The 25,229-nt window shown below is 46.8% G+C and overlaps 8 protein-coding genes across 8 annotated transcripts; 5 read left to right on the forward strand and 3 right to left on the reverse strand.

The window, feature by feature from the left end:
* The first annotated feature begins 658 nt into the window (after nucleotides 1-658).
* F5147DRAFT_22224 (spermatogenesis-associated protein 5-like protein) lies at nucleotides 659-1,881 on the forward strand. The gene is made up of 7 exons (XM_041428675.1): nucleotides 659-867; nucleotides 939-1,028; nucleotides 1,074-1,229; nucleotides 1,284-1,430; nucleotides 1,479-1,565; nucleotides 1,619-1,748; nucleotides 1,798-1,881. Exons 1-6 carry the CDS (start codon nucleotides 826-828, stop codon nucleotides 1,745-1,747), a joined length of 651 nt encoding a protein of 216 aa, XP_041296401.1. The 5' UTR covers nucleotides 659-825; the 3' UTR covers nucleotide 1,748; nucleotides 1,798-1,881.
* A 4,928-nt stretch (nucleotides 1,882-6,809) lies between these two features.
* Nucleotides 6,810-7,235, forward strand: F5147DRAFT_570684 (uncharacterized protein; the record flags this gene model as incomplete). The annotated part of the gene is made up of 1 exon (XM_041431003.1): nucleotides 6,810-7,235. A coding segment is annotated over one exon (426 nt), but the record flags the coding sequence as incomplete, so codon positions are not given.
* Nucleotides 7,236-8,606: 1,371 nt separating this feature from the next.
* On the forward strand, nucleotides 8,607-8,996 carry F5147DRAFT_570641 (uncharacterized protein; the record flags this gene model as incomplete). Its single annotated transcript, XM_041430998.1, has 1 exon — nucleotides 8,607-8,996. A coding segment is annotated over one exon (390 nt), but the record flags the coding sequence as incomplete, so codon positions are not given.
* A 2,604-nt stretch (nucleotides 8,997-11,600) lies between these two features.
* On the reverse strand, nucleotides 11,601-12,975 carry F5147DRAFT_770272 (uncharacterized protein; the record flags this gene model as incomplete). The annotated part of the gene is made up of 4 exons (XM_041441135.1): nucleotides 11,601-12,081; nucleotides 12,137-12,208; nucleotides 12,262-12,390; nucleotides 12,446-12,975. The coding sequence occupies 4 exons, from the start codon at nucleotides 12,973-12,975 to the stop codon at nucleotides 11,601-11,603; spliced, it is 1,212 nt and encodes a 403-aa protein (XP_041296404.1).
* A 1,387-nt stretch (nucleotides 12,976-14,362) lies between these two features.
* Nucleotides 14,363-15,750, forward strand: F5147DRAFT_758957 (uncharacterized protein; the record flags this gene model as incomplete). The annotated part of the gene is made up of 8 exons (XM_041440422.1): nucleotides 14,363-14,384; nucleotides 14,469-14,562; nucleotides 14,718-14,773; nucleotides 14,837-14,935; nucleotides 14,991-15,101; nucleotides 15,165-15,205; nucleotides 15,263-15,288; nucleotides 15,355-15,750. The coding sequence occupies 8 exons, from the start codon at nucleotides 14,363-14,365 to the stop codon at nucleotides 15,494-15,496; spliced, it is 591 nt and encodes a 196-aa protein (XP_041296405.1). The 3' UTR covers nucleotides 15,497-15,750.
* Nucleotides 15,751-16,312: 562 nt separating this feature from the next.
* On the reverse strand, nucleotides 16,313-17,956 carry F5147DRAFT_22300 (uncharacterized protein). The gene is made up of 11 exons (XM_041428682.1): nucleotides 17,784-17,956; nucleotides 17,702-17,730; nucleotides 17,613-17,643; nucleotides 17,517-17,549; nucleotides 17,388-17,464; nucleotides 17,280-17,334; nucleotides 17,117-17,215; nucleotides 16,949-17,059; nucleotides 16,855-16,895; nucleotides 16,772-16,797; nucleotides 16,313-16,718 (listed from the first exon to the last, which is right to left on the reverse strand). Exons 1-11 carry the CDS (start codon nucleotides 17,845-17,847, stop codon nucleotides 16,577-16,579), a joined length of 708 nt encoding a protein of 235 aa, XP_041296406.1. The 5' UTR covers nucleotides 17,848-17,956; the 3' UTR covers nucleotides 16,313-16,576.
* A 3,358-nt stretch (nucleotides 17,957-21,314) lies between these two features.
* On the forward strand, nucleotides 21,315-22,115 carry F5147DRAFT_650080 (uncharacterized protein; the record flags this gene model as incomplete). Its single annotated transcript, XM_041433411.1, has 4 exons — nucleotides 21,315-21,405; nucleotides 21,464-21,611; nucleotides 21,678-21,708; nucleotides 21,840-22,115. 4 exons carry the CDS (start codon nucleotides 21,315-21,317, stop codon nucleotides 22,113-22,115), a joined length of 546 nt encoding a protein of 181 aa, XP_041296407.1.
* A 325-nt stretch (nucleotides 22,116-22,440) lies between these two features.
* On the reverse strand, nucleotides 22,441-23,520 carry F5147DRAFT_570485 (chromatin associated protein KTI12; the record flags this gene model as incomplete). Its single annotated transcript, XM_041430991.1, has 4 exons — nucleotides 22,441-22,969; nucleotides 23,020-23,099; nucleotides 23,157-23,317; nucleotides 23,367-23,520. 4 exons carry the CDS (start codon nucleotides 23,518-23,520, stop codon nucleotides 22,441-22,443), a joined length of 924 nt encoding a protein of 307 aa, XP_041296408.1.
* Nucleotides 23,521-25,229: the final 1,709 nt, after the last annotated feature.

A 25,229-nucleotide genomic window follows, 5' to 3' on the forward strand; every position in this document is an offset into this window, starting at 1 on the left:
TGACTGATTTCAACCATTAATGACGTCATCGCAGATGACTACCTCCGCACCTTGCACGTGCAACTCTCTGAGCTTTTTTCAGCATATCACGGAGAAACAGAGTCAAAACTCCGGGATGTATTCAAGGAAGCCTGAGCTAACGAGGTTGTCCTAAGAAGGGAAGAGGGCGCAGATGCCAAGGTTGGAAAATGGGTGGTGGCGACACTTTTGACGATTCTGGATGGTATTGACAATGCGAGCACGATTTTTGACGATAGGGTTGTGGGAAAGAGAATTCGAGATAGCTCAGCGGTAACACACCCAACTTTGACAGACGGCTTTTACTTCCAGGCATACTGGATGCAGACGCACGCTACTCCATTCTGAATGTCCTCCTCTCCCAAACTATAACAGACGCAAAACTCCATTCCATCACGCGCTGTGCTCATGGATATGTTGGTGCGGACCTCAGTGCTGTAGTTCGAGAGGCTGTGACTCTTGCCATCAAATGATGGATGACACACTCCAGTGACTCCACCAGGTTCCAATGCTTACCCAACAACTACAACAATGACCCTGGAATTGACGCCATCAGACCTTTCAGAAGCGCTTCCTACTGTGTGGCCGTCCGAAATGCGCTTCCTATTCATTGAGACACCACCCATTCGGTTTGAAGATATAGTTGGGCAAGCCGACATCATACAAAAACCCCAGGAAGCAGTCCAGTGGCCATCATCACATCCAGAGGCTTTCCACCAACTGGGAGTCCGACCACCAACTTGAAAGGGCCTACTGTTGTACGGACATCCAGGGTGCAGCAAACCCATTCTAGCTCGAGCTTGTGCAATGGAAAGCGGTGTTAACTTTGTTGCTGTGGAAGGTCACGAGGTTTGACTCTTCAAGTTGGTTCCGCGTCCAGGCAACATGCTCACAATATACTGTTTACTGTTGTCAATTAGCTTCTAAACAAATATGTTGGAGAGTCGGAAAGAGCCGTGCGAGATGTATTCAGTAAAGCTAGAGCTGCGTCACCGTCAATAATCTTTTTCGTAAGCGCCGTCCTACTATTAAGGAGTTGATGCTAACAAACACAGGATGAAATTGATGCCCTTGGAACATCGCGCTTCTCAGATTCAGATACTGGAAGTGCACATGAAGGGGTTCTCACCAGCCTCTTGAACGAAATGGACGGTGTTCAGGAGCTTGTGGGGGTGACTATTATTGCAGCCACGAATCGCCCCGACGTCATTGCAAGTCTATCTGCTTTGACTATCATTGTTGTATTTCTGACCATGGATCGCCAGGACTCAGCTCTGATGCGTCCCGGAAAGCTGGATTGCATTATGTATGTTGGACCTCCCGATCACGCCGGACGTGAAGAGATCTTGAAGATCAGGATTAGGACGATGAGCGTCGAATCTGACTTAGATCTTCATGCAATAGCAGCCATGGTGAGTACAGTTCTGTTGCATCTGAGCAGAGTGTAACGTTGCATTCAGACAGACGGCTGCAGCAGCGCGGAAATCAGCTCCCTGTGCCAGGAGGCTGCTCTACTGACTATGCAGAAAGATATCAACGCCCCATTTGTAAGCTCTTAAAAGTCCCTACTTTGGCGAACTTTGCTCGTAGCTCTCTGCAGATCCCGCAAAATGCCTTTGTCGCAGTCGCAGGTGCCATCCAAAGGCAAATCACGCCAGATGTGATCAAAAGATATCATCAATGGAGAGGTCAAACTGGATCAAGCAGTGTCTGTACCGCACGTTTGTAGGGTAATGCACTACTTCTCGTAATTATCTATGGCGACTGACATCTGTAAAGACCCAACCTCACTTCTCAATTACGATATATACTTTATCGGTGATCAGCTACTCAGATGGCCCAATGCCTGAGAACCTCCTGCCGTCCTGTACGATCAAAAGTCCTGTGCGCTGTCACGATAACTATGGACTGCTTGTACATGTGGAGAAGGGATTGAAATTCATTCAATCCGAGTCGCTGAGCGAAAGGCAAGTTACGAAACCTACTATTCAATTTAATGCAGTGCTCCCCATGAACGTTCGTCCTCTGCTAAGAAATACTCGCCTTCAGTCTATCACACGATCAAACAACTGTACCACCGGTCATCAACTACAATCCGTGGCGGTGGTGATTCAGGAACGGAGGTATACAGGAAACAGACTGGCAGTGACCTGGACAGCATTGCAGAGATGATCAAAATATACAAGAATAAGTACTAGTAGTAGTAGCATAACACCGGAAGCAAATACAAGTAAAAATATCTGATCAGTGTATAGGGCGGTCGGCCGTTCTAACTCAGCAACAAACAGGCACACACAGCCAATATCTACTCGTCAACAAGTCACTATAACTTTTTCAACGAGTCCCAAGGGAAGAACAGTCTTGCTACACAGCACCCGACGACCTGAGGACCCAGGAGCTTGTTGTCAGCTTGTTCCGGTGCTTAAAGTGGCGCTACAAAACGGAGCGCTCCTCAAAAGTTTGATGACGGGTCAGAGGACGCATGGATTGAAGCTTGTGCATATGGCACAATTCTGTCAAGGGAATGGCAAGAACAGGGCATCCACGCTTTCATCATGTTTACCAACATCGACCAGAACCACTGGCACCTCCCCACAGAGTTGAGAACTTTTCCTTCGTGGGAACGGCTGGGTTTCTTTGTCCCTCCCTATTGGCTCGGAAGTCTGCATCAACTTCAGGAGCACCTCTATGCTCCCCTTCAGCATCTCTGAATCTGGATTCTCGAGACTGGCCTCCCTTGCACGGACCTCATTTGCGAAACCATAGGCGTCGAAGCCTATCGTCATGATGTGTGCAGATCTAGAGGGGTCGTATCAGAGCTTTGTCACATGGCTGTGGCCGATACTAACAACCTGACATCAATATCCGGTATTTCTTCGCCTCTTCTTAGATAGTTTCATCCATGAATAAAAAACGGATAGTCACAAACCCACTGTCGCGGGGTCCTCAGCTTGGCATGAGATGTTTAGAACTGGAACAATGTTCCAAATGCTGTGGGAAGTCATCCACTAGTCATCCAATGCATCTTTTATCAAGTTGCTCCCTGGTGTGTACATCCAGTGAACGGTGAAATGCTCCATCATGACCGCAGCAAGCTAGCTAAGTTTAATCTCGAACTAATTTCAATGATATCCCAGCCTTGATGTTTGCGCAGCCACATTGATGGGTTCACAGCTCATTCATAAGAGCTATGAAGGCGCATGATACTGTGCACATTTTTTGACCTCTAGATGGAGTATTCAACGGACGATATCGCAGTAGTGATGAGCTTGCAGTCCTCTAAGGTGCGTCTCCTTGTCGATATAAGGGTGAACCACAATTGACAAGTCATGTACCATCAGTACATATTCGGTGCGTACTGTCTGAACCACAAATTCTTTGTCCTAACACAGTTCAGCCTCGATGGCTACATTATGGGTGGGCTTATTCTGATCTTTTCACGTCCATTGTTAAGCTCACTTATCCAGACCTATGATTATGCATGTTCGCTTCATGAGGAGGTAATACACTTGTTCTATAATACACCTCAGTTCTGATATCCACAACATGCTGTGCAAAGTGGACATTTTTGCTTCAATCGCACTGGAGCAAGATGAAAGGCCTGTATATTGTCACACGATACCTCCCCTTTATCTTTCTTGCCACGGATCTATATAGTGCGTTCCGTTCCAGCCCACATCGCTCCGATGATGAATTAACACATGTTTTTCAGTGGGCTTTACCCCGAATGAGAACCCAGCTGTATGTGATGCGGTGGTGAGTTAATAAGGAAGAACGACTTATTGCATGACTTCGCGCCAGAAATGCCGGGTGTTGGCAAATATTGAATCAGGTATGTGCAGGGTACATCCATACATGCACGTTCTTGTCGAAGGCTATTACTTCCTTCTCACAGATCTCAGAATTGTACTAGTCATTTTATCCGAATGTAACTCTCGTTCCCCTCGTATTATGTGTGTTTCTGATCTGATCCATCCAGGCTTTTTTATCCTCAGAACATATGTGCTCTGGAACAAGAATAGAATCTTGCTCGCAGCCATGCTGTGCACCTTGTTCGTGAGTTTCCAATCACTCATAATACCCAAGCTAGTGGTGGATGCCATCAGCTAGATTTTTGTCATTGCATCCTTCAGCGTTACCTTAGACACTGGAGCGGGGGACCCCTAGGGAGGGGTTAGGTCATAGAGGTTGTTTGGCGGTGTTTGGAGTGCAGGCAGGGCGTTAGGTAGAGTTCGGGCAGCAGTAGCAGGCATCACTTCGTTGTAGAGTCCAGCGCACGCATTCTAGCAGAGCCCACTCCAACTGGTGAACAGAGTGAGAGCGTCCCAATTTTCCTTTTTCTTTCTGTTTTAGAGCATAGAGCAGAGTATTGAGCACCAAGCATAGAGCAGAACCAGAGCAACAGAGTCAAGCTGAATCCAGAGAATGTCACACCTCGTGTCAGAACACAAGGAAAACACACCAAGCATAGCCTTTAATCAGTATAAAGACCCGGTTTTTTCGCTAACACCCCCAACTGCAGTCAAACTGAATCCTCCACGAGAACCACTGCCCAGAGACAAGAAAGGGCGCTTCACAAAGAAAAAAGCCATTAACCTAGAACTTTCCGATACCATGCTTCCATCCTCAGATTCATTGCCCTTAGACACTCCAGAGATCAACCAACGAGCACTAGAATGGGAACATGAGGAGTCGGAACACAAAGTCATCCAACAGCTAGCAGACGACAAAAAATCTTTACCAGGAGCGCCAGACCCGTCCATGCTAATCTTCCCAAACCTTCAGTCTCCTAAGTTCATACCAATTGTTGTCCCCCCACCCACGCCGAATAAGCCAGTCAACGTTATGACAGGTGTTCCACTACCCGCATTGTTCCATGGGAAAGAGAGCGAGAATGCGCAAAACTTCCTGCAAAGCACGGAAGCATACTTCCTAGTTAACCAAATCGCAGATGAAGCTATCAAAGTCGCACTATTTGCAGCATTGATTTCAGCAGGCTCACAGGCAGACCATTGGTGGACGAACCTTGATGCACAGCACAAGACTTTGTGGAGGAACGTCAAAGCAGCCTTCGAAACAAAGGGGCCAGCAATAACCGTAGCAGGAAAGACTCAACTCAAGTATCAGAAAGAGTTATTAGCACTACGGTTGAAAGAAGAAGACGTAGGAGAACGCCTCACCTTAGCCGAAATCACCACCTGGTCCCACATACACTTCCATAATCAACTCACGACATTGGTACAAGACGCAGGCATAGCAAACGCACCAGTCTTGATCCACCAGGTCCGAGATGCACTCCCGCGGGTCTTACGAGACCTCACAACGCCCGCACCAGCCGATTGGAATACATTCTTATTGGAGATCGCAAGCGTCAATGTAGACATCCTGCAAGACAAAGCAAAACGTGAGAAAGAGAGGAAAGAAGTAGAGAGAATGCAGAACGCACGTATTGCACGTCTAGAAAGCCAGCGGAACGATCCAGTAGAAGTGTTATGTTTGCAAATGCAGCAAGCAACACTCGGAACGGATAACCCTACACAAGCAATGGGAGCAACAATGTCGCAGACAAGAATGACGACAGGAAACTCCAACATGCAGCAAGTGCAGGTCGCCAGAAGGCAAGTATGCTACACAGCAGCCAATCAAGCACAGTTAGGACAAAGTCCAATACAAAGCACACCTACACAAGAAGAACAAGACCTCCTATGAGCACATATCAACGACTTGCTGCACCATGTAGACACAGACGCAGGACACACGGCCTACAATGAACAACGACGACAGTGGGCAGCGAGATGGGGAGAAGGTGCAAGGAGCACAGAGAGCACACCATTCCCATTAACGCCAGGCACAGCGCAAATATGTTCAGGGGAGTGCTTCCGGTGCGGAGCGCACAGACACATAAGCCCAGCGTGTCAACTGCAGCCAGACGTGCAATTGCCGAAGAACGAAACAATATGGCGGGGAATATGCACCAGAACGCTGGGAGCATTCAATAGAGCAACCGCACCACAAGTTAATTACGTGCTTGAAGAAATTTTCACCCCAGATGTAATGGAGCAGGGAAAAGGCCAAGGGTCGTTGGCATAGAGGACAGCAGAACGACCCTAACACATATAATACCTCAGTACAAGGAACAATCTGTCCTCGTGTGCCAAGAGGAGACACACAAGGACAAGCACTACACCTCCGTCAAGAATGCAAACCGTACAGAACATGTCACTATGCAGTCCCATTCTAGTGAACAATATGATGTCGTTGAATTGTACTCGACGGACGATGAAGAGACCCACCATAAATGCCAACCATTCCTACAACACATCGCACTTAAAGGAGCACAAGGGGAAACCATACGAATCAAGGCACTCTTCGACGAGGGCGCCATGGTCAACGCCATGTGTGCAACGGAATTTGAACAAGTGAAACATAGGCTAGGAAGTTGGGGAACATCGACGAAGCAGTTGTGCATGGCGAACGGCACAATAGTACCCTCTAAAGCTGTATGGAGAGGCGAAGTCATGATAGAAGGAATCAAAACGCATGGAGAGTTCGAAGTATTCGAAAGTGGAGGTGGGTGGAGATTCCTGTTCGGGAAGCCACTATTACGCGCATTTCGAGCGATACACGAATACGAAACAGACATGGTGCACATATCAGGGGAAGGAGGTTCGAAGACAATCTACAACCAAAGTCAAGAGGAAGATATTGCACAGAGAGAAGAACATATCCTCACAAGAGAAGTCCCAGCACACAATCATAACTCAGGTCCAAAGATCTATACTGACCAAAAAATGAATTTAGGAACATACATCCCAGTCTGTGTCACGACAGACAACAAGGATGAGGCAGCAGTCTTCACGAGAACGACAAATCCAGGAAACCCGAAACGGGTAGCATATATCGTAAAGGCGGTACAGTATGGAAAGGAACTGACAGAGGAGGAATGCAAACGAGTTGAAGATTTAGTGAAAAAATATGCAGACATATTTGCGTGCTCACTTTCAGAGGTCCTCCCGATACCAGGAGCCCAACATCGACTGAATATACCAGAAGACGCCACATTTAACCTACGCATCCATCAACGAGCGCTTACACCACCGCAAGCCAAGTTCTTACATGGCCGGATTGACGAAATGCTAGCGGCGGGGATAATCGAAAAGGCACCAGCAGAACAGGTCAAATGCTGCGCCACCACGGTATTAGCGCAGAAGGCACACGAACAAGGAGGACTCATGCTGGAAGAACTACAATACAAAGTCAATGAACAGTATACGAAGCATGGACAACCGCCAGCCTTCATCATACCAGAACGCGAAGTACAAGAGGCACCTCGAGAAGCATTAGAAAACAAGCCGCAGAAATGGGGAATTTGTCAGAACTTCAATGAAGTAAACAGACATACCGTTATAGCGCCAATGCCACAAGGGGACATACGAGCCAAACAATTGAGGCTAAGCAGCCATAAGTACGTGTCAGTATTTGATTTTGCGTCCAGGTTCTATGCTGTCGAAGTTCCAGAAGAATCCAGGCCCTACACAGCATTCTATGTAGAAGGCCGTGGTTACTTTTGGTACAAGCGCATGCCGATGGGACTCACCGGAGCGCCCACCACATTCTGCGAAGTAACAGCCACTCATCTGCATGATCTAATCGCTGATACCACTATGGAAATATTTGTAGATGATGGAGGGAGCGCAGGCAACATGTTCGACGACATGTTTGGGAAACTAGAATGTATCTTTCAGCATTGCCGAGACCGGAAATTATCCTTATCACCCACGAAATGCTGACTCTTCATGTCAGAGACAACTTTCGCCGGAGCAACAGTAGGTCCCAAAGGAGTTCAACCTGATCTCGAAAAATTAACTGCTATCGTAAACTGGGAAAGGCCAGCAGACGCACTTAACCTAGAGTCATTTTTAGGACTAACAAGTCATTTTAGGGATCTAGTGCTAGGATACGCAAAACAAGAAGGACCGTTGCGCAACTTAGTAAAGGAAGCACCACTAACGCACCCGTACACCAAGAATACGTATCAACACATCTTAAGAGGCCACAAACTGGACAACAAATGGACGCAAGAGCACACCAAAGCATTCCTAGACCTAAAAGCTGCATTAGTAACGTGCCCGATCCTACAAGCGCCAAAGTACGATGGATCACCATTCATTGTCACATCCGATGGTTGCCAAGAAGGACTAGCAGCAGTGTTGTCACAACGGACACGCATGCAAAGACCATCCAGAAAGTGGATAGAACATTTGCTACCAATCACATTCACATCAAAACGGACATCAAGCATGGAACAAAAATACAAACCTTTTATATTGGAGTTCGCAGCGCTAAAGTTCGGACTAGACAAGTTCTTGGACATCGTATGGGGCTTTCTGGTAGAAATCGAGACGGACTGTCAAGCGCTAAGGGATGTATTGTTAAGCGACCATCTCAATGCGGCACATGCTCGATGGCGGGACAGAATCCTAGCACACAACATAATAGATGTGCAACACGTACTGGGTAAGCTAAATGTCATAGCGGATGGCCTTAGTAGGCAATGGGAGGGTCAGCCGTGAGATGCAGGACTACGAGATGGGAGTACTTGGACAGTCAGTGAGGACTGGGAAACAGAAACAGGTTTGATTAATGATATTCTACTAACCTCTATGATATACGAACAAACGGTGAAAAGTCTCCTCGAACGTTTTACTAACAAACCAATTTTTCTAGAAGTTATAGAGTCAATAGCACAGGTCAACTCAAACAAACCATTAAGAGATCGTAAACGTGCGCACCATCGAGCATCGGAGTACCTAATCGAAAACGGGAAACTATGGAGGTTGCGCAGAGGAACGACAGTTAGAGCTCAAAGCAGGACAGAGTGTGTTACCCAGGAAGAAGCTGAGCAAATGGCAACAACGCAACATGAACAGATGGGACATTGGGGGAGAGACACTATCAAAATAGCACTCATGGACTGAATATGCAGCCCCAAACTCGACACATCAATCATGAAAGCTATAACAAATTGCGCTAAGTGTAAAAACTTCGGATCACAACATTTGCACTCACTATTAGAACCTATAACACGCAGACATCCTTTCGAGCTCCTCATTGGCGACTACTTAACGTTTCCCAAAGCCCAAGGGTACAACACCTTAGGCATCTACTTGGACACGTTCTCACAGCATGTATGGGTCTTCAAGTATAAATCCTCCGGTACGGCGTGCACAACGATAGACAGTATATTGCGAATCTTCCAGAACTTCACGTCGTCGGAAACGTTCATGAGTGATGGGGGGAAGCACTTTAATAACACGGAAGTTCGAGAATATTGCGCTAAGTGGTCATGTAAAACACACATTGTAGCAGCTTACTCACCATGGGTCAATGGACTTGTAGAAGGCACAAACAAAATCCTATTGCACGTACTCAAATGTTTATGTGCCCCAAACCTCGGTGAAGACGAATATGAAGCAATATCGTGGGACACCCTGCCAAATAGTTGGCCAAAGCACCTGGAGGAAACAGTTGCAGCCTTGAATTATAGAATCTTGCCGGCTCTGAAGTTCTCGCCAAAAGAACTTTTGCTGGGACAGGTGATCAATACTCCAAGGACAGACATAGCTAACAGTGCATCAGCACTACGAATATCGGATGCCAATATACACATGGCGTACGTCGCGCAGCAACGTCTAGATGGATATGAGGCTATAGTACAGCATGCTATCAAGAGGAAAGCGGCATTCGACAAACATGTACTATCACGCTCACCAAGGGAAGTGATCTTTATGAAAGGACAACTCGTTCAATTTTATTATAGCAGTGCGCACAATACACTCGAAGCGAAACGAAAACTATTGCCGAAATGGTCACATCCTCATCGGATTACTGAAAGGATATGCAACTCGTACCGTTTGGAGACCATACAAGGAGAACCGCTATCAAGCGAGTTCCACGCAAGATGGTTGAGAGCGTTTACACCGAGGGAGGGCACAAAGTTGTGGGAAGAGCAGAAAGAAAAAGAAGCACAATTAGCACAAGAAGAAGAAAACGTTTAAGTCGATGAAACCCAAGTCGATGAAATCCAGAATGAAGACAGGCTATAGTGTCATTCTATTGCATTAAACCAGGCTAAGTATCAGTAGATTGTGATGCAGGAGACAGGCTAAGTGTAGGTTGCATTACCTTCTCACCCAAACAGGCAGTGTAATGCATTATATCTACTCCCCCTATCACCAGGCCTGTCCTATACACAGCCGCACTTTTTGCATTTTTTAAACTCAGCTATTTGTCACCACACATCACATCTCCGCATTTTTCAGCCCCACAGTGTGGGAATTACCCCACAACACCAAAAACATCGACCATTTTGGGAATCTCTTCAATATCAATTATTCCCACACCCTCCCCACCTCACTGCAGCTTCACCACCACACCACAATAGCTCCCCCTTTAAATATAAGTAGTAGTTTAGTATATATATGTATAATATAATATAATAGACTGCTTTTTTTGTTTGTTTGTGTGACTGCTTCTCCTCCAGGGGCAATTCAACATAGGGTAGGGTACAAAACACTTTCGCATTTTTGCCCCTTTGGTGGGGAAGTGTTCTATGATATTCAGAACATGTTTATGAGCATATATGAATAGATTCCCATCTTTATTTGACCCCCTGAAGTGTCCTACATCAGTAGATATAGCACATATACAGAAAAACACAAAATATGTTCTCATTTAATTATTTATGGGTGAACAGACTTTGAAAAATGATTCCCCAGCATCTATTCAACAATATTAACAATGTATCAGGAGCCCAGGACCATAGGAGAATCCCTTGTTGCATGGTGTATCCTCCCTCTCCTGATGGTTTACCCCCTGTGAAAATTTTTCCTGTAGGACCGGACCTTAATTGAGGCGAGGGGTCTATTTCTATGTATATTTGGAGTAGATCTATCATATATCTGACCCAGGACACACATAGGATCCTGCTACAAGAACAAAACACTGAAAATCTCACTTTTGACATTTTTGATGTTTTACACTTCCTTACTTAAATTATCTAACCTGTTCATATATCATTAGCATAGCATATATACTTGCTTTTTATGACAAAGATCAGCCCTACATAGGGCGCAAATTTGAAATTCAAGGTACAGGGGATATTTCTATTGATAAGAGGCCTACATAGTAGTCAAGCCTGTGATAAGTGATCAGAGACCTGGGATACCTCTCATATATGTCCCTAATGATATATCCAAAGTTTTAGAAAGATCCATGAAGGACTGACCAAATGTCAAGTAAAATGACATATGTGTGAACAGTGACAATTGACATCTTTTTACACAAAGTCACATTTATATATGCTACAGGTCAAATATTTCATTAAAAATATGTAGGATATATGGTAGACTACCAAAGGAATCTATACTACATATTGCCCTGAGCTTAGAGGGTTGTGGAAGGAATGTAGTGTATATTTGAGTTGACCCAGCATTAAAGTCCTACTACTGCCCAACTGACCATTTTCGATGTTTTGGGTCTTTGAACTTTCCCACACTCAATTTCTTATCTATTTCACTTCCTCAGCACTCTTGGGGCTTGTCAGTGGGAGCATCAATATAATGAGCTGTGACTGATAAGAAAGGGTCGCCTATGAGAGATGTCCAGGAGTCAAACATCATCGATATTTTGCTGTCAATGTGCGCGAGCTTGTCCTTGATTGTCTTGACAGCGAGTCTGGCTCTTTCGAGGATCTCCTCACAGGTTTTCGTATGGTGAGGAATGGCACCATCAGAAAGATTGGGGCAAAGATACTGCAAGAGGCGATGGAAAGGCCCTTTGTCGATGAGCTGGATGGCTTCATCCTTGGAGACGATGAGCTCAACTATGTAGTCCATCAAGCCCGCCTTCGTGAACTGAGGAATTTTGGGGGCAAGTGACCCATCCAATGTTTTCTGGTGCTCGCTGGAGTTTCGGACACTTGCAGGAATAGCACGTTCATTCAGCGCGATATCTTGTGCCTCGCATCGGCTCTTGTAGACCGGGAAATGACACTTCGGATTCCTGTTATATTGTTGGGTTAGTTGGCATTAAGTTTGCAGGTAGTGAGGATACTCACCTTGAAATGTGTGTATGGCGCGTAGAAATACTACCTTTGAAAAACGATTGATGAGCTGGCAGCCCTGCATCCCTAAGGTACATGTCAGTATCCTACAAGGCAGATTTTACGGTCCAGAAATTTACGTACTTGCAAATATTGCACCACCAGCCATCCTCAGGTGTTCCAGTGTCTGGGTTGAGACACCCTTTCTCTTCTGTGAAAATGGTCCGGAGATCGGCTGTGCGATCTGTCCTCCTGGATGTTTGGCGGGCCTGACAATGTTGATTAGAAATGTGTCCGTAGATTATAATTAAGAAAAAAATGTACCTGGTGGTCTGCATCTTCGAGTGACTTGGTCTTCTGGTATGTGTTACAGTAACATGGCACGACCGTTTGTCGTAACAGTATGCTTCCTTGGTGTCGTCGGCTTCTTCAGCTTTGTTATCGAGATTGTTAGTGTACTCTGAATCATCAGCGGATGAGTCGTCTCCATCAGCAATGGGAGGGATGAGGTTGTCGTCTAAGTCATCTTCCTCAGGAGCCGCTCGTATGGCAACTTTTTTGATGGGTGCATCGTCTGCACTCGATAATGCCCGTTTGCGTGGGCGCGTGCCTGAAGACAACTCAGGTGAAGTGTTATCAGCTGCTCGAAGACGAGCAGAGGGCTTGAAAGGGCAAGAAGAGCGTCGAGTACCACCTTTGATAGATGCCGGCTGCCTTCCACCTTGCATAAGGACAGCGAGTGAGTCTTTGGCAGGAGGAGGAGTAATTGGTGTGTCATCATCCGCATCATTGAACCATTGAATTTCGGAGGCATCCTTCAATGCCCCATCAGCACCAACAGCACAGTTGGTCATTTTGCGAGAGAAGAGAAAGGTACTCACCTCAGATGTGCTATTGGTGATCCCTTTATTTGGACCTTGAAGGCCCGTGCACCTACAATGTAAGGCAACAATGAATATCTCCTAGAAATTGAACATATTAGCAGTTGAGATGGGCATTGTGATACTGTATATTAGCCATTGACAGATTGAGAATGTCAAAATAAGAAAAATTGGACGGGAAATTAGAGAATAAGCAAGATGGGGAACATACATACCAGTGACATCGCAGGACCGATCCCACTGCGATGAAGGTCAACGACAAGGATCAATTGTGGGGGAAGGGAGCACTGAGTGGGACAACGTGTGCAACACTTGAACCAAGTGTGCGGTATCCATGTGTTTGATGTACCGACTATGTGGTAACCAACCAAACCTTGATGTTACCTTATTGGTTCGGACCAGTCCGAACCCGTTCACAATTTGTCAGTACTGATCGAACCGCGAACCTGACCAGAAGTCCGGTCCAAGGTCTCCAACGGACCTTGGACCGAACTTCTGGTCCGGTCCAGGGAAGTCCAGGTTCGAACCATGGTTCTGGACCAAACCGTGGCAGCACTAAGTACCACAATCTGGTGAATGACGGAGAAGAGACAGCATTTCTTGACGACAAAGAAGACGCGAGGATGTTAGCAGCTACACTCGTTGCTGGAATAGAGCTAGCTCGACTTGATCGTGTTGAAACTCAGAACCCTAAGCGGCTGTACCTTTGTCGTGCCCAGCGGTGGTCGCAGGAATACATTAGTACACACATGAAATCAAGTCTTTAATGAAAAAGAAACAGTCGCGGTAGCTTGGGGAATGAGTTGTTTTCGCAATTCTAGACTTATAGGGAGAGAATGGTGTCAGCACTGCTCACCTTGTACCCTGGCCGGTCGCAGTGGTACGTGTCAGCGTCGTCTGCTGATAGCAATCTTAAAATTTCAGCTAAAAACTTCGCCAGGGAGCTCAGGGATGGGACTCCGTATATTGGAAAATGTTTGGACCAGGTGGCGACCATCACCATGCTGAACATGTGTCAGGCAGACCTCAAGTCATGGATTAGTCAGCAGATAGCTTAGGTGTAGTGGCCCAAAACGGATTTAATCCGTCATTTATAATCCGGAATAATCTGTAAGGGGGGGGGCCCCCCCCCCCTTCTAGATTTAGAGTTTGTAAGGGGGTCAAAAAATAATGTTTTGCAAATTTGATGCAAATGAACAGCGGCATCGCGGCACGACTTCCTTAAATGGTCTTTTTTATTCTATCTTATTTTATTCCGCATTATTTCAGCCTACGGATAGTCACCCAATAGCTGAGTTTAAAAAATGCAAAAAGTGCGGCTGTGTATAGGACAGGCCTGGTAATAGGGGGAGTAGATATAATGCATTACACTGCCTGTTTGGGTGAGAAGGTAATGCAGCCACTTAGCCTGTCTCCTGCATCAAATTCTACTGATATCTATCATATTTAATGCATTATCCCTACAGGATCTTGTGACGAAGAGCAGCAGATAGACGAAGAGGAGAGCGAGAATGAAGATGAAGATAGAAACGAAAACGAAGATGTAAACGACATAGAAAGGTGCGACGCGGTCGTCGCTGTTTTTAAGGGGGACACATGGAGCGGGGGACCCCTAGGGAGGGGTTAGGTCATAGAGGTTGTTTGGCGGTGTTTGGAGCGCAGGCAGGGCGTTAGGTAGAGTTCCGGCAGCAGTAGCAGGCATCACTTCGTTGTAGAGTCCAGCGCACGCATTCTAGCAGAGCCCACTCCAACACTATCGTCCCCGCAGCATGTACATGCTCTCGCCTTCCCCCTGAGTTTCACGACAACTGAAATATTTTGCTCTCTTTCACAGATGCAACTAGCGCGATCCCGGGAATCACAGGGTGCTACCGGAGTTCGACCAATTACTGGCTTTTCATACTATTTCTTCTCTCTTCTGTGTTCGAACTGGGTGGGTAATCAGGAGCATATATGTATGAATGCCCGTTGACAGGTGTTCTCCCCAGGACTCATGATCATCACGCTCATACGTGCCATACAGAGCTCGCGGACAAACCAAAGCCGTCTGTACGTTGTTCTGGTGAACCATAACATATTCTATTATGTATGCGGTTTTTGTGAGTTAACATTCGCACACGCCGTTTTTCCTTAATCATTCATGATCATTCTCTTTCCTTAAGTGTTTTCGGTGACGACCGTCTTCACATTGCTGCTCCTTCAGGTGTGTGAATGTCCTAAATGCATTTTATGATTGAGCCGTTGATGTTCGGCGCCCCAGGACACCTACCAGACCATTTTAAATGGGTATTCACCTCTACATCCTGCTGCATATTCTTACTAATAACACCCGAAACGTACATCCACGTACAGTTTCCAGTTTACGATCCTTGCAACCCTCGCCACGCGCATGCACTTGCATCTCTGGCAGATAAACCAACATCCACACGGCTCTACTAGTGCGCTCGTGCATATTCCAATGTCTGACATTTCATTTGCAAATACCACGGAGTGATTTCTTATTCTGTGGCTTATTCGGTGTCGTTTATGGAGCGAGGCTTGGACCGTACAAGATGACTGATGGGGTGGGCTAGATAGAGTTTTGTTACCTGCTGAATTTATAGGATGAGTCTGTCACGGGGAGGTAGGGGCATTTGGATATCCTTCGTCTATTTGACACCTGTATTTTCCACGGCGTCTATCCTCAATGCGATAGCATTCAAGCTTGGTTTGAGGGACTCTTGCCTACACATACCTGTATGTATGAACCAGTGTTGCAGCGATCAACCCACCTGCGAATGGTGTGGACATGCTCTTCTTCGAAAATAGAACTCATATTTGATTCCAAAAATAAATCCGTAAGATATTGCTTTTACAACGTTGCACAAGACTTGAAGAACCGTAGAATATCCCACTTACACTTAGGTAGCAGTATTTCCATCACGGATAGCAAAGTCTGCAAGATCGTCTGAGAAACGAATACAATTAATCTGAGCACATACGCGAACGCCCAAATTCTGTAGGCAAGGACGAAAGTTAGGACTGCGTCAGTAGGAATCAACCCATCTAGATATCACTGACGGATGAGACTAATTTGTCTGCAACAACTTGAAGACAGGAAAATTTGGTTGATATAACAGCTTGCAGATATCTAACGGTAACAAGCGCACGATGTACTAAACACCCCGCACTGTGGTCATAGCAAGACAGAACACAAAATGGAAGAAGATATGTGGATTTTTCGTCCCAGGACGCAATCACCGACCCTCTGTCAATACCAAAAGACCTAATCATAACAGGGACGTTTCGTTAATTCGTGGAGCTTGATGTACTCCAGTAGACTTGTACCATAATGATCATTTCCGTCTGGCTCTAGCATACTCAAATTCTGGATCCTGAATCTGCCACCGCTTACATTACAAACTAGGGTGTCAGGTAGACCGAGGACATCCAAATGCTCCTCCCACTCCGCAACAGACTCGTCCAATAAGTTAAGCATGTAACAAAGTCTACCAAGCCCACATCCAGCAGTCATCTTGTACGTTCCAAGCCTCGCGCTCCATGGACGGCACCAATTAAGCCGCGGAGTAAGACATCACACTGTGGGATTTTCAAATGAAATGTCGGACATTGGAATATGAACAAGGGCACTAGTAGAGCCGTGTGGATGTCGGTTCACCTGCCAGAGATGGAGGTGCATGTGCGTGGCAAGGATTGCAAGCATGATGAACTGGACACTATACGTGAGTATTATTAGTAAAAACATGCAGCAGGATGTGGAGGTGCATACCTATTCAAAATAGTCTGGTAGGAGTTCTGGGACGCAGAACATCAACGGTTCAATCATAAAAGGCATTTAGGAGATCGGCGCACCTGGAGGAGCATCGGTGTGATGATATTCGTTACCGAAAACACTTCAGAAATCAGGATGATCACGGAAAAATGGTATGTGCGAATGTTAACTCACAAAAACCGCATACATAATAGAATATCTTATGGTTCACCAGGACAACGTACAGACGGCTTTGGTTTGTCCGCGAGCTCTGTATGGCACGTATAAGCATGAGGATCATGAGTCCTGGGAAGAACACAGGTCAACGCGCGTTGCTACATATATATGCTCCTAGTTTCCCACCCAATTGGAACACAGAAAGGAGAAGGAATGGTATAAAGGGCTGGTAACTGTCTGAACTCCGGTAGCACCCTGTGATTCCCGGGATTGTGCTAGTGACATCTGTGAAAGTGAACAGAATGTTTCAGTGGTCGTGGAACGCCAGAAGGAATGTGAGAGCGCGTACATGCTGCAGGGACGATAGTGGAAAAGGCAACACCGAAGCATGCTACGATAACAGACTGGCTGACACATTTACCACTAGCTTGGTATCGCGAGTGAATTGGGAACTCACAACAAAGGTGAACAGCATGGCCGCGAGCAAGATTTTATTCTTGTTCCAGAGCACGTATGTTCTAAGGATGAAAAAGTCTGAATGAATCGAATCAGGAATATACATGTCTTGGGGAGGAAGGAGAGATACAATCGGAGCAAACAACTAATAGCATGCCGATCCCTGTGAGTGAAAGTAGGTTGCCCTCAGTCAGGCTGTGCATATATGGATGTACTGTGCACGTACCTGTTTGAATATTGTCCAATGCCCGACATTTCTGGCGAAGTCATGCAGTAAGTCGTTCGTTCTCATTAGCTCGCCACAGCATCACATACGCTTAGGTTCTCATTCGGGACAAAGTACACTAAAAAAGTGTTAATTCATTATCGGGGATATGTGTGCTGGAGCGGAACGCACTATATAGATCTGTGGCGAGAAAGATGAAGGAGAGGTATCGTGTGACAATGTAGAGGCCTTTCATCTTGCTCCAGCGTGATAAAAGCAAAAATGTCCACTGTACATAGCAATAATATTATCAATAGGTATTATAGAACGAATGTATTACCTCTTCATGAAGTAAACATGCATAGTCATAGGTCTGAAAAAGCGAGTTTAACAGCGGACGTGGATAGATCGGAATAAGCCTACCCAGAATGTAGCCGTCAACACTGAACTATATCAGAACAAAGAATATGAGGTTCAGATAGTACGCACCGTGTATGTACTGATGGTAGATGACTTGTCAATTGTGAGTCGCCCTCGTGTCGAGAAAGGAGACACACCGTAGCGAACTGCAAGCTCCTCGCTACTGCGATATCGTTAGTCGAATACTCCATGTAGAGGTTAAAAAATGTGCTTCACACGTACATCATGCGCCCTCTTAGCTCTTATGAATGAGCTACGAACCCATCAATGTGGCGGCGTAAACAGTGGGATGTTCTCGGATGGAGCGTTTCACCGGTTACTGGATGTACCGCCGGGGAGTGCTTGATAGCAGATGCAGTTGCACTTTCGATGCTTGAGGCAGTGATGATGCCGGCCACCTTAGTTTTACCAATAGTCATGGCCAGCAAAAAGTCGCGAGAACCATGCTCTTCGTCAGCATCTTGCTCGTTATCTGTAAGATTGAGTGGGGCTGTAGGATAAGTTCTGCGTGAGATGTCTGTAATTTCTCAAAGCTCCCGCAGCTGTTTGATAGTACAATTGTGTCCAATTGACCAGCAGCTGAGTCGTGCAGCTGTGCAGAATCATGGCACAATTGCAAAACTCCGTCCGGTATCAATTTGCAATTCAACAATGACGTCATCGCGGATGACTTTGCAGGAAGCCCGAGTTAAGCCCATGTATCATCATTTTCAACGAGGTCGCTGCTCTTGTCCCAAAGGCGCAGGTAGCGATGTTGAAAAATGGGTGGTGGCGACACGTTTGACGGTTCTGGATGGTATTGATAATGTGAGCACGATTTTTGACGATAGGGTCGTCGTTATCGGGACAACCAATTGGCCGAATGCCATAGATCCGGCCCTACGAATTCCCGGGAGATTTCATAGAGAATTCAAGATAGGTCAGCGGTAACACTGGCAACTTCAACTGACGGCTATTACTTTCAGGCATACCGGTCGCTGTCGCGCACTACTCTATTCCGAATGTCTTTTTTTTCAAAAAATTGTATATAACACTCACCGAGCAGATAAATGGATAAGAACAGGTGCATTGATATGCATCGACACAATAAAGTCCTAAAGTGATTTCTTCGTCTGCAGTGGCAGTAATCACATGAACATTGATGCCATCATCAGATGGTGCATTTCTACCGTCCAAAATGAAGACGGAGACAGAAAGATCCCCGACACTGTCTTCTGGATCAAGAGACACCGGTACAAACCCATCTGTATCTTCCAAAGGCTTTTTCTCGGCCCCAGAGCATAAAGAGTAGTGTTTTGGACGCCCACAACAGCACACCGAAGCCATGGCGGTGAACGACACACGCAAATAGGAGACTGCCGAGCACACATGGGCAACGAGCGATAGAGTGCATGTGGAGCTCAGGTGTGAGTCACACGGATTGCTTCCGCGGGACCAAACGTTCCGTTTTATATAAGTGGGAAGGTAAAACAGAGCCTGAGGAGTGTCTGTCAAGTAAGTGTATCGCGAATACTATATACTGTTAGTAAGAATAAATGAACGAGCTGCAGTCTATGACCTCAATATCCAACATTAACGACTATTGGTGCTTGGCAGAGGTGCACAACAAATCAAAAGCACGAGACGAGCCAACAACGTGAGTACTCGTGACTGTATAGTTGCTGCACCTGGGGCGGCAGCCTGACTTCTACTATTTGGAGTGGGTTGCGTGGTAGACGTCGAAGTAGCGGCATGGTGAGATTGCGATGACGACCCCTGGCCATGCAATTGGCTGCTCTGCTGTTGCTTTTCTTTTGTCCGGGGAGCAACAAACAAGGACTACAGCGGAATTATTGAGTCATGGTGAATAGAAAGACGCACGAGGAATTTGGAAAAATACCTTTTTATCCTGTACTGCAGGAACTTCGATGATGCGAGGACCGTGATGAGAGAAAGTCCTTTCCCTTGAGCGCTGCTGGAGTTCAGTTGCTTCACGAGAGCGACGGAAGGCGGGTGAGGAGTGCACGTAGACTCCCCATAGAAGGTGCGAGAAAACGATGGGAGGATGGGTGATGGACACCAGGAGACGTGGAGGACTGATTGCAAGAGGTAAGAACTACAATTAATTCAAAAAAAACAGACGACGCACATGAATGTCTCCTCGCACACCATCGAAAAAGCCTGGTGGCATCCGAGGGCCACGAATAGGTGGACGGTGCGTAGCATTACTCTAGAGTGACAACCGTGAAATGGCCTAATACATTAAGAAACACGTCACGTACGTTCATTGGCGACTTTGCAGCTGCCACCTGCGGGTGAGATATCAGCGTGTATTTAGCGAAGAGCGGTGAGATGTACATCAGGTAGGAGAAGGTCTTGCAAGCCAGCTTTTCTGAGGACAGCCTGAATGTCCCATGCATGTACAATTTTGTCAACCCCAGCTGAGCCTGTGACTAGCAGTTTTCCATCGGTCGAAAGGGCTGCGCATTCCACACTGTATTCGTGCTGGAGTGGAGGGACAACTGGGAGGTTTGTGTCGAGGTTCCATAGGTGCACCGTTTTATCATATGATGCACTTGTCAGCAGGCGGTCGTTTTGAGACAGGGAGATGGTATTTGTGTGACCTTCGAGGGTGGCAATTTGGTTGTGCATCATGCTGTGCTCATACGTATAAGCGATTATTCATTTCTGTTGGTCCAAATACAGAACATACGGTGTCCAATTCACCCGAAGTAACTGCGAAGCGTTAGTCACACAGTAAGCATAGGCTTACGCGACCACTTCTAGGTCGCTCAACAGGTGGCTCCTTATGAAGGTGGACACGCTGCAGCTGCCAACCCGAGCCATGTCTCAATAAGTCGAGCCGAGCCCCGAGCCCAGGTCACGGCCCGCACAAGATTCGGGGCTCGAATTTTGCAAAAGCCCAAGCTGGAAGCTTGTCATCTATTCGTGTCACCCTCGTCCACGTTAGATTTTCCAGCGCCCGCCACGTCACCTTTGCATTTTGCAGCCAAAAAAAGGCCTTTCGGGTGGCTTGGGGTCACGGACTAGGTTTGAAATCTAGTGAGTGACTGAAAATCTGAAAATCTGCTGAATAAATCACTATGATCATAGACCGAACTCGCTAACTGCGTCCGCTACGTTATTGTGAGCTCTCGCGATGGACCTTTATGTCACAGTGCGTGAGCTGGCATCTGTCTATCCAATAGTGCAGGCCACATGCAGATCGGCCAGCCCCCACACTACCTGTGTATAAAAGCGAACGTAGCTTGACTCAGACAATACCATTATCTTTTAGCGATGATATTCACCTCACTCACTACCATGATCATATCTGTCGCAGCGATGGCTAGTGTAGCTGTCGCCTCTGATGACTTAATAATAAATCCTGGGGGCCTACCCTGCGACGACCCTAGTAAGCACTTTTGCGGCCTACATGCATTAGACTACATGCTTATGGCTGGTATTCGCAGATTCGGTGGGGTGCTCAACGGGCATCAAAGGTTGGAACAACGACAACGATTTTGGGTATATTTGTGGACCTTATGGCACAATTGATGCCTATGAGCCATGCTCGTGTCAAAATTGCTGTGTGGTAACCGATGGCGTCTTCAGCTGCTAGTGAGCCCGAGTGAGCCCGTCATTCTCCTCTGCCATTAGAGTCCCAGTGTTGACATGCTCGCTTAGCATGATGTGTGCCAGAGGGCACGAAGGAATGGTGCGATGTAATGTCGACAATGTAGCATGTATCGATGTTCTAGGCTCACTTGATTTGATCATCGTTGCTGAATGGGAGTTTGGCGTTTGTCGCCGGTAAGAAATACCATTACTGTATGCTTGCCTGTCTAGCCAGGCTCCGCCAACCGCTGTCTCAACGTCTATGGTACACACCGGGCCAAGGATTCCGGTGCGACAGTGCGCGCCAAGTACAAGAGTAGGACGACTGACCAAGTAGGCTTACTGAAGCACCCGAACGAGTCGAGGGTGAAGCAGAGCTGGTGGCCTGGTTTTCGCGGCGGCGCACCACCATCAAGACGTAAAAATGATACCATTCTGAAAAGAGCAGGGCATCAGCAACACCAGTTTCTTCGTCATACGAGCATACAACATGCAGAGCCTCCATAGTTGTGTACATCCGAGAGGGTTCTTGAGGGTATAACGTTTCAGAATTCGATGGTGTCCTGCGTAGATGTTAAGGAGCGAAGGGCACCTGGGAAAGGTGTGACTCAGCACAACCGTTCAACAAGATCAAGGAGAAGACTTCTTCGTGAAGGTGAATGCTACGATTCATCTATAAATTCTACGAGAAAGTGACACTGCATGAGAGATCGTGTTCACCTGAGTTAATCATTTGACCTTGGATGCGCGTACCACATATTACAAGCCCTGTGTTGTATTACTCCCGGGATTCTAAAACCAAGGCTCTTGTTTTGGATGCTTAACGTGCAAGTCACCTCGCAACGCCCAACCCCTCCTCTAAGAACTCTGCAAATGCACGTCCCACGCCTTCCTCTCCCCACTCCACCCTTCCTTTTTCCGTGCTTCCCAATGTCACAGCTTTCCGGCGTGCAGCCACGAATTGGCGCTTGAGCCGTTGCAGCTCTGATAGCGTCAGTGCACGATGCGGGAGTGACAAGCGAACACGGAGAACAGAGCTATCATTGGCACTGGTATTCGAACTATGCTCAAGCGAATCGATGGTGAGGACGATAGGTCCCCCCAGTGGGCCAGCAACCTGAGCAGCCATGAGTGCAGAAACCAGTGCGTTTGTCGTATGCTCCAGAGTGCGGAGGGCGTCTGTGGGTGCTTTTGGTGTGATCTGGGTGCCGACGTTTGGAGGTTTGACGATACCAGTTGTGACTGCATCTGATATGCGTTCGAGTGGGGGTGTTAGGTCGTCCCAGGGGATGGTGAAGAGTGGAGCGTCCCAGCGGACCATGGATGAGGGTTCTTCGAAGCGTTGGATGAGGGCGTCGAGGCTGTTTCGAGGTTAGGAATGGGTGGAGAAATAGAAAGAGGAAAGACTGACGTTTGAGGTTTATATCTCCTCCCATCTCCTCGTTCATCGTTCCATTTCTGACATTGACCAGGCGTAGCAAGTACATAGACCTACTTTTCTCAACTGCGTTAGTTGTGCGAGTGAGAATGTCGTGATCTATTACACACCGTAGCGACCCTTACTCCAGCCTCTCGGGCCTTGCAATACAGTTGGTACCTGAACCCCTTGATGTAGTTCATTCCGTCTACGATGAGGATCGTGTCTTTGGCAATCTGCCTTGTGATAGCGGTGAAGAGAGTTGCGCGGGCGATCTTTTCTTGAAGGGAGTCTAATTTTCGGGGGTCAGTCTGAAGGGAAGGAAGAAGTTGCGACAATACCATCATATGACACGCGGTCAACGGCCAAGTCATCGTCTGAGATAACTTTTACTTTGAGCTGAGGGCTTGAAGCTGATGAGAGAAAGTCGTGGATTTGGGCTGCGCGGGTTGATTTTCCAGAGGAGGGGTAACCTGAGATGGTGATGAGGGCCATTGAACATCACATTTTCGGTTCTGACAAATCGTTTTTTTACAAATCATCTTGACCGGATCATCGACGTCTTCCTTAACTTGTTACTAACAACATAAAGACAGCTAATGCAAAACTCAACATTTCTCCATTACCAGATATGCATCAGTGCAATGCAAAATATCGCTCATTTTTATAAGTGATGGTTGCTTTACCCACAAATTAAACTCATATCAGGAATGGACAACAGGTCTTCAAGACAATTTCTTTGAGGATGGCATAAATATCCTATAGGTACACGACGTTGTCCTCGCAAGCGGTGACTAGCGATTTTCCATCAGCGGAAAAAGCGAGACAGCTCACATCCTTGTCGTGTTGGAAGGGTAGGCATACTGGGAGATTCGTGTTGAGGTTCCACAGGCATACTGTTTCATCCCATATTGATGTGCTTGCAAGGAAGCGGTCGTTCCGAGCCAAAGTCAAGTTGAAAATATGGCCCTTGAGGACGGCGATTTGCTCCCAAGTGATTGTATCGAATATTTCAATCGGACCCAATGACCCGGAGAAAAGCTTCTTTCCATCTGACGTCCAAGCCAAGCTTCGAACTGATTGATCCTGGTGGAGTGTGCTGAGCAGCTCGCCCGTCTTGGCATTCCGAATTTTTACAGCGTTTTCGTTTTCTCCGCCTGTCGCGAATTTTGTGTTGTCCGGCGAGTATGCCACCGCCCACACGTACTGGTGACCGTTCTTGATTTCCAGGACAGTTCTCCCAGTTTTGACATCCCACACCCTCGCAGTCCCGTCCCAGGATCCGCTCAGGACTCGCTCACCATCTCCACTCCAGCACACTGCAATCTCACCGTCCCACCATCGCTTCCGCTGGCAACGGTCTGACCACTTGGAGATAACGCTATATTTTTCACATCTGCCTTGTGCCCCTCATCTCGCCATGTATCGCCGACTTGTGCATCGTTCTCCAGGTCCCATGATCGAAGTGAGCCGTCTGCTGAACATACGATGATGCGTCGTCCGTCATGCAGGTGTGCAATATCGAGTACTTGGCTCGTATGGCCTTGCATTGTCCGACGTGGTGTAATCGCTGGCATTTTACTGGTTGAGGATGTCATGGTTGGCGCTTGGAGCCTTCACTACGGTTGATGGTGGACAATGTGTGCGATCAATAGTTTTCTGATAATGGCAAAGATAGCTGGTGAGCTAATGGGCCTACCATTGTCGATCAAATCTGACGAGAATAGCTCCTCACGGGATTAATTCAGTCTAAACGCGCGGGACGGTTTCGGACTATGTATGACGTCCCGGTACTTGACAGTGTCAGAATTCTCAAAGTGGTATCTAAGTCGTCGGTAAGCACGTAATCAGATTTACAGATAGTGTTACTGACGAGACATACCTGTTCAGACTAACTGAAAAACAGATGACACTACAGTCACTTGTAAACTGAGAAAATGGATGTTTGGTTTAGAGTAGGGAATTGATGGGCATCCATCCTTTTAAGTCATGTATCGTGGTGCGTATTCCATCCTCTCATTTGTTTCACAGCTTAAGTGCTGTGCATTTCTTCTAGAAAATTTGGAACTCGGATGTCGTAACCTCTGGATGTCTGATATAAGCTGTACAGCATGTTATCACTGCTGTATTCGAAGCACACTTGCTGTGCTTATCGTCATTTGGCTCTTCTAGACTGAAATCTTCTTCGATACCGGTACTCCCCA

The sequence above is a fragment of the Suillus discolor genome (genome assembly GCF_016758755.1).
Source record: "Suillus discolor strain FC423 chromosome Unknown F5147scaffold_10, whole genome shotgun sequence".
Lineage (NCBI taxonomy): Eukaryota > Fungi > Basidiomycota > Agaricomycetes > Boletales > Suillaceae > Suillus > Suillus discolor.

What these genes read in the sequence shown, in the direction of transcription:
- F5147DRAFT_22300 (XM_041428682.1), bottom strand. Translation starts at nt 17,847, where the DNA reads ATGAAAGGCCTCTACATTGTCACACGATACCTCTCCTTCATCTTTCTC. An exon ending in TCCCGAATGAGAACCTAAGC is followed by an intron (nt 17,644 to 17,701) that starts GTATGTGATGCT and finishes TGACTTCGCCAG; the next exon opens with AAATGTCGGGCATTGGACAA. An exon ending in TCACACCGATGCTCCTCCAG is followed by an intron (nt 16,798 to 16,854) that starts GTGCGCCGATCT and finishes TCTGCGTCCCAG; the next exon opens with AACTCCTACCAGACTATTTT.
- F5147DRAFT_22224 (XM_041428675.1), top strand. Translation starts at nt 826, where the DNA reads ATGGAAAGCGGTGTTAACTTTGTTGCTGTGGAAGGTCACGAG. An exon ending in CGAATCGCCCCGACGTCATT is followed by an intron (nt 1,230 to 1,283) that starts GCAAGTCTATCT and finishes ATGGATCGCCAG; the next exon opens with GACTCAGCTCTGATGCGTCC. An exon ending in TTCATGCAATAGCAGCCATG is followed by an intron (nt 1,431 to 1,478) that starts GTGAGTACAGTT and finishes CGTTGCATTCAG; the next exon opens with ACAGACGGCTGCAGCAGCGC.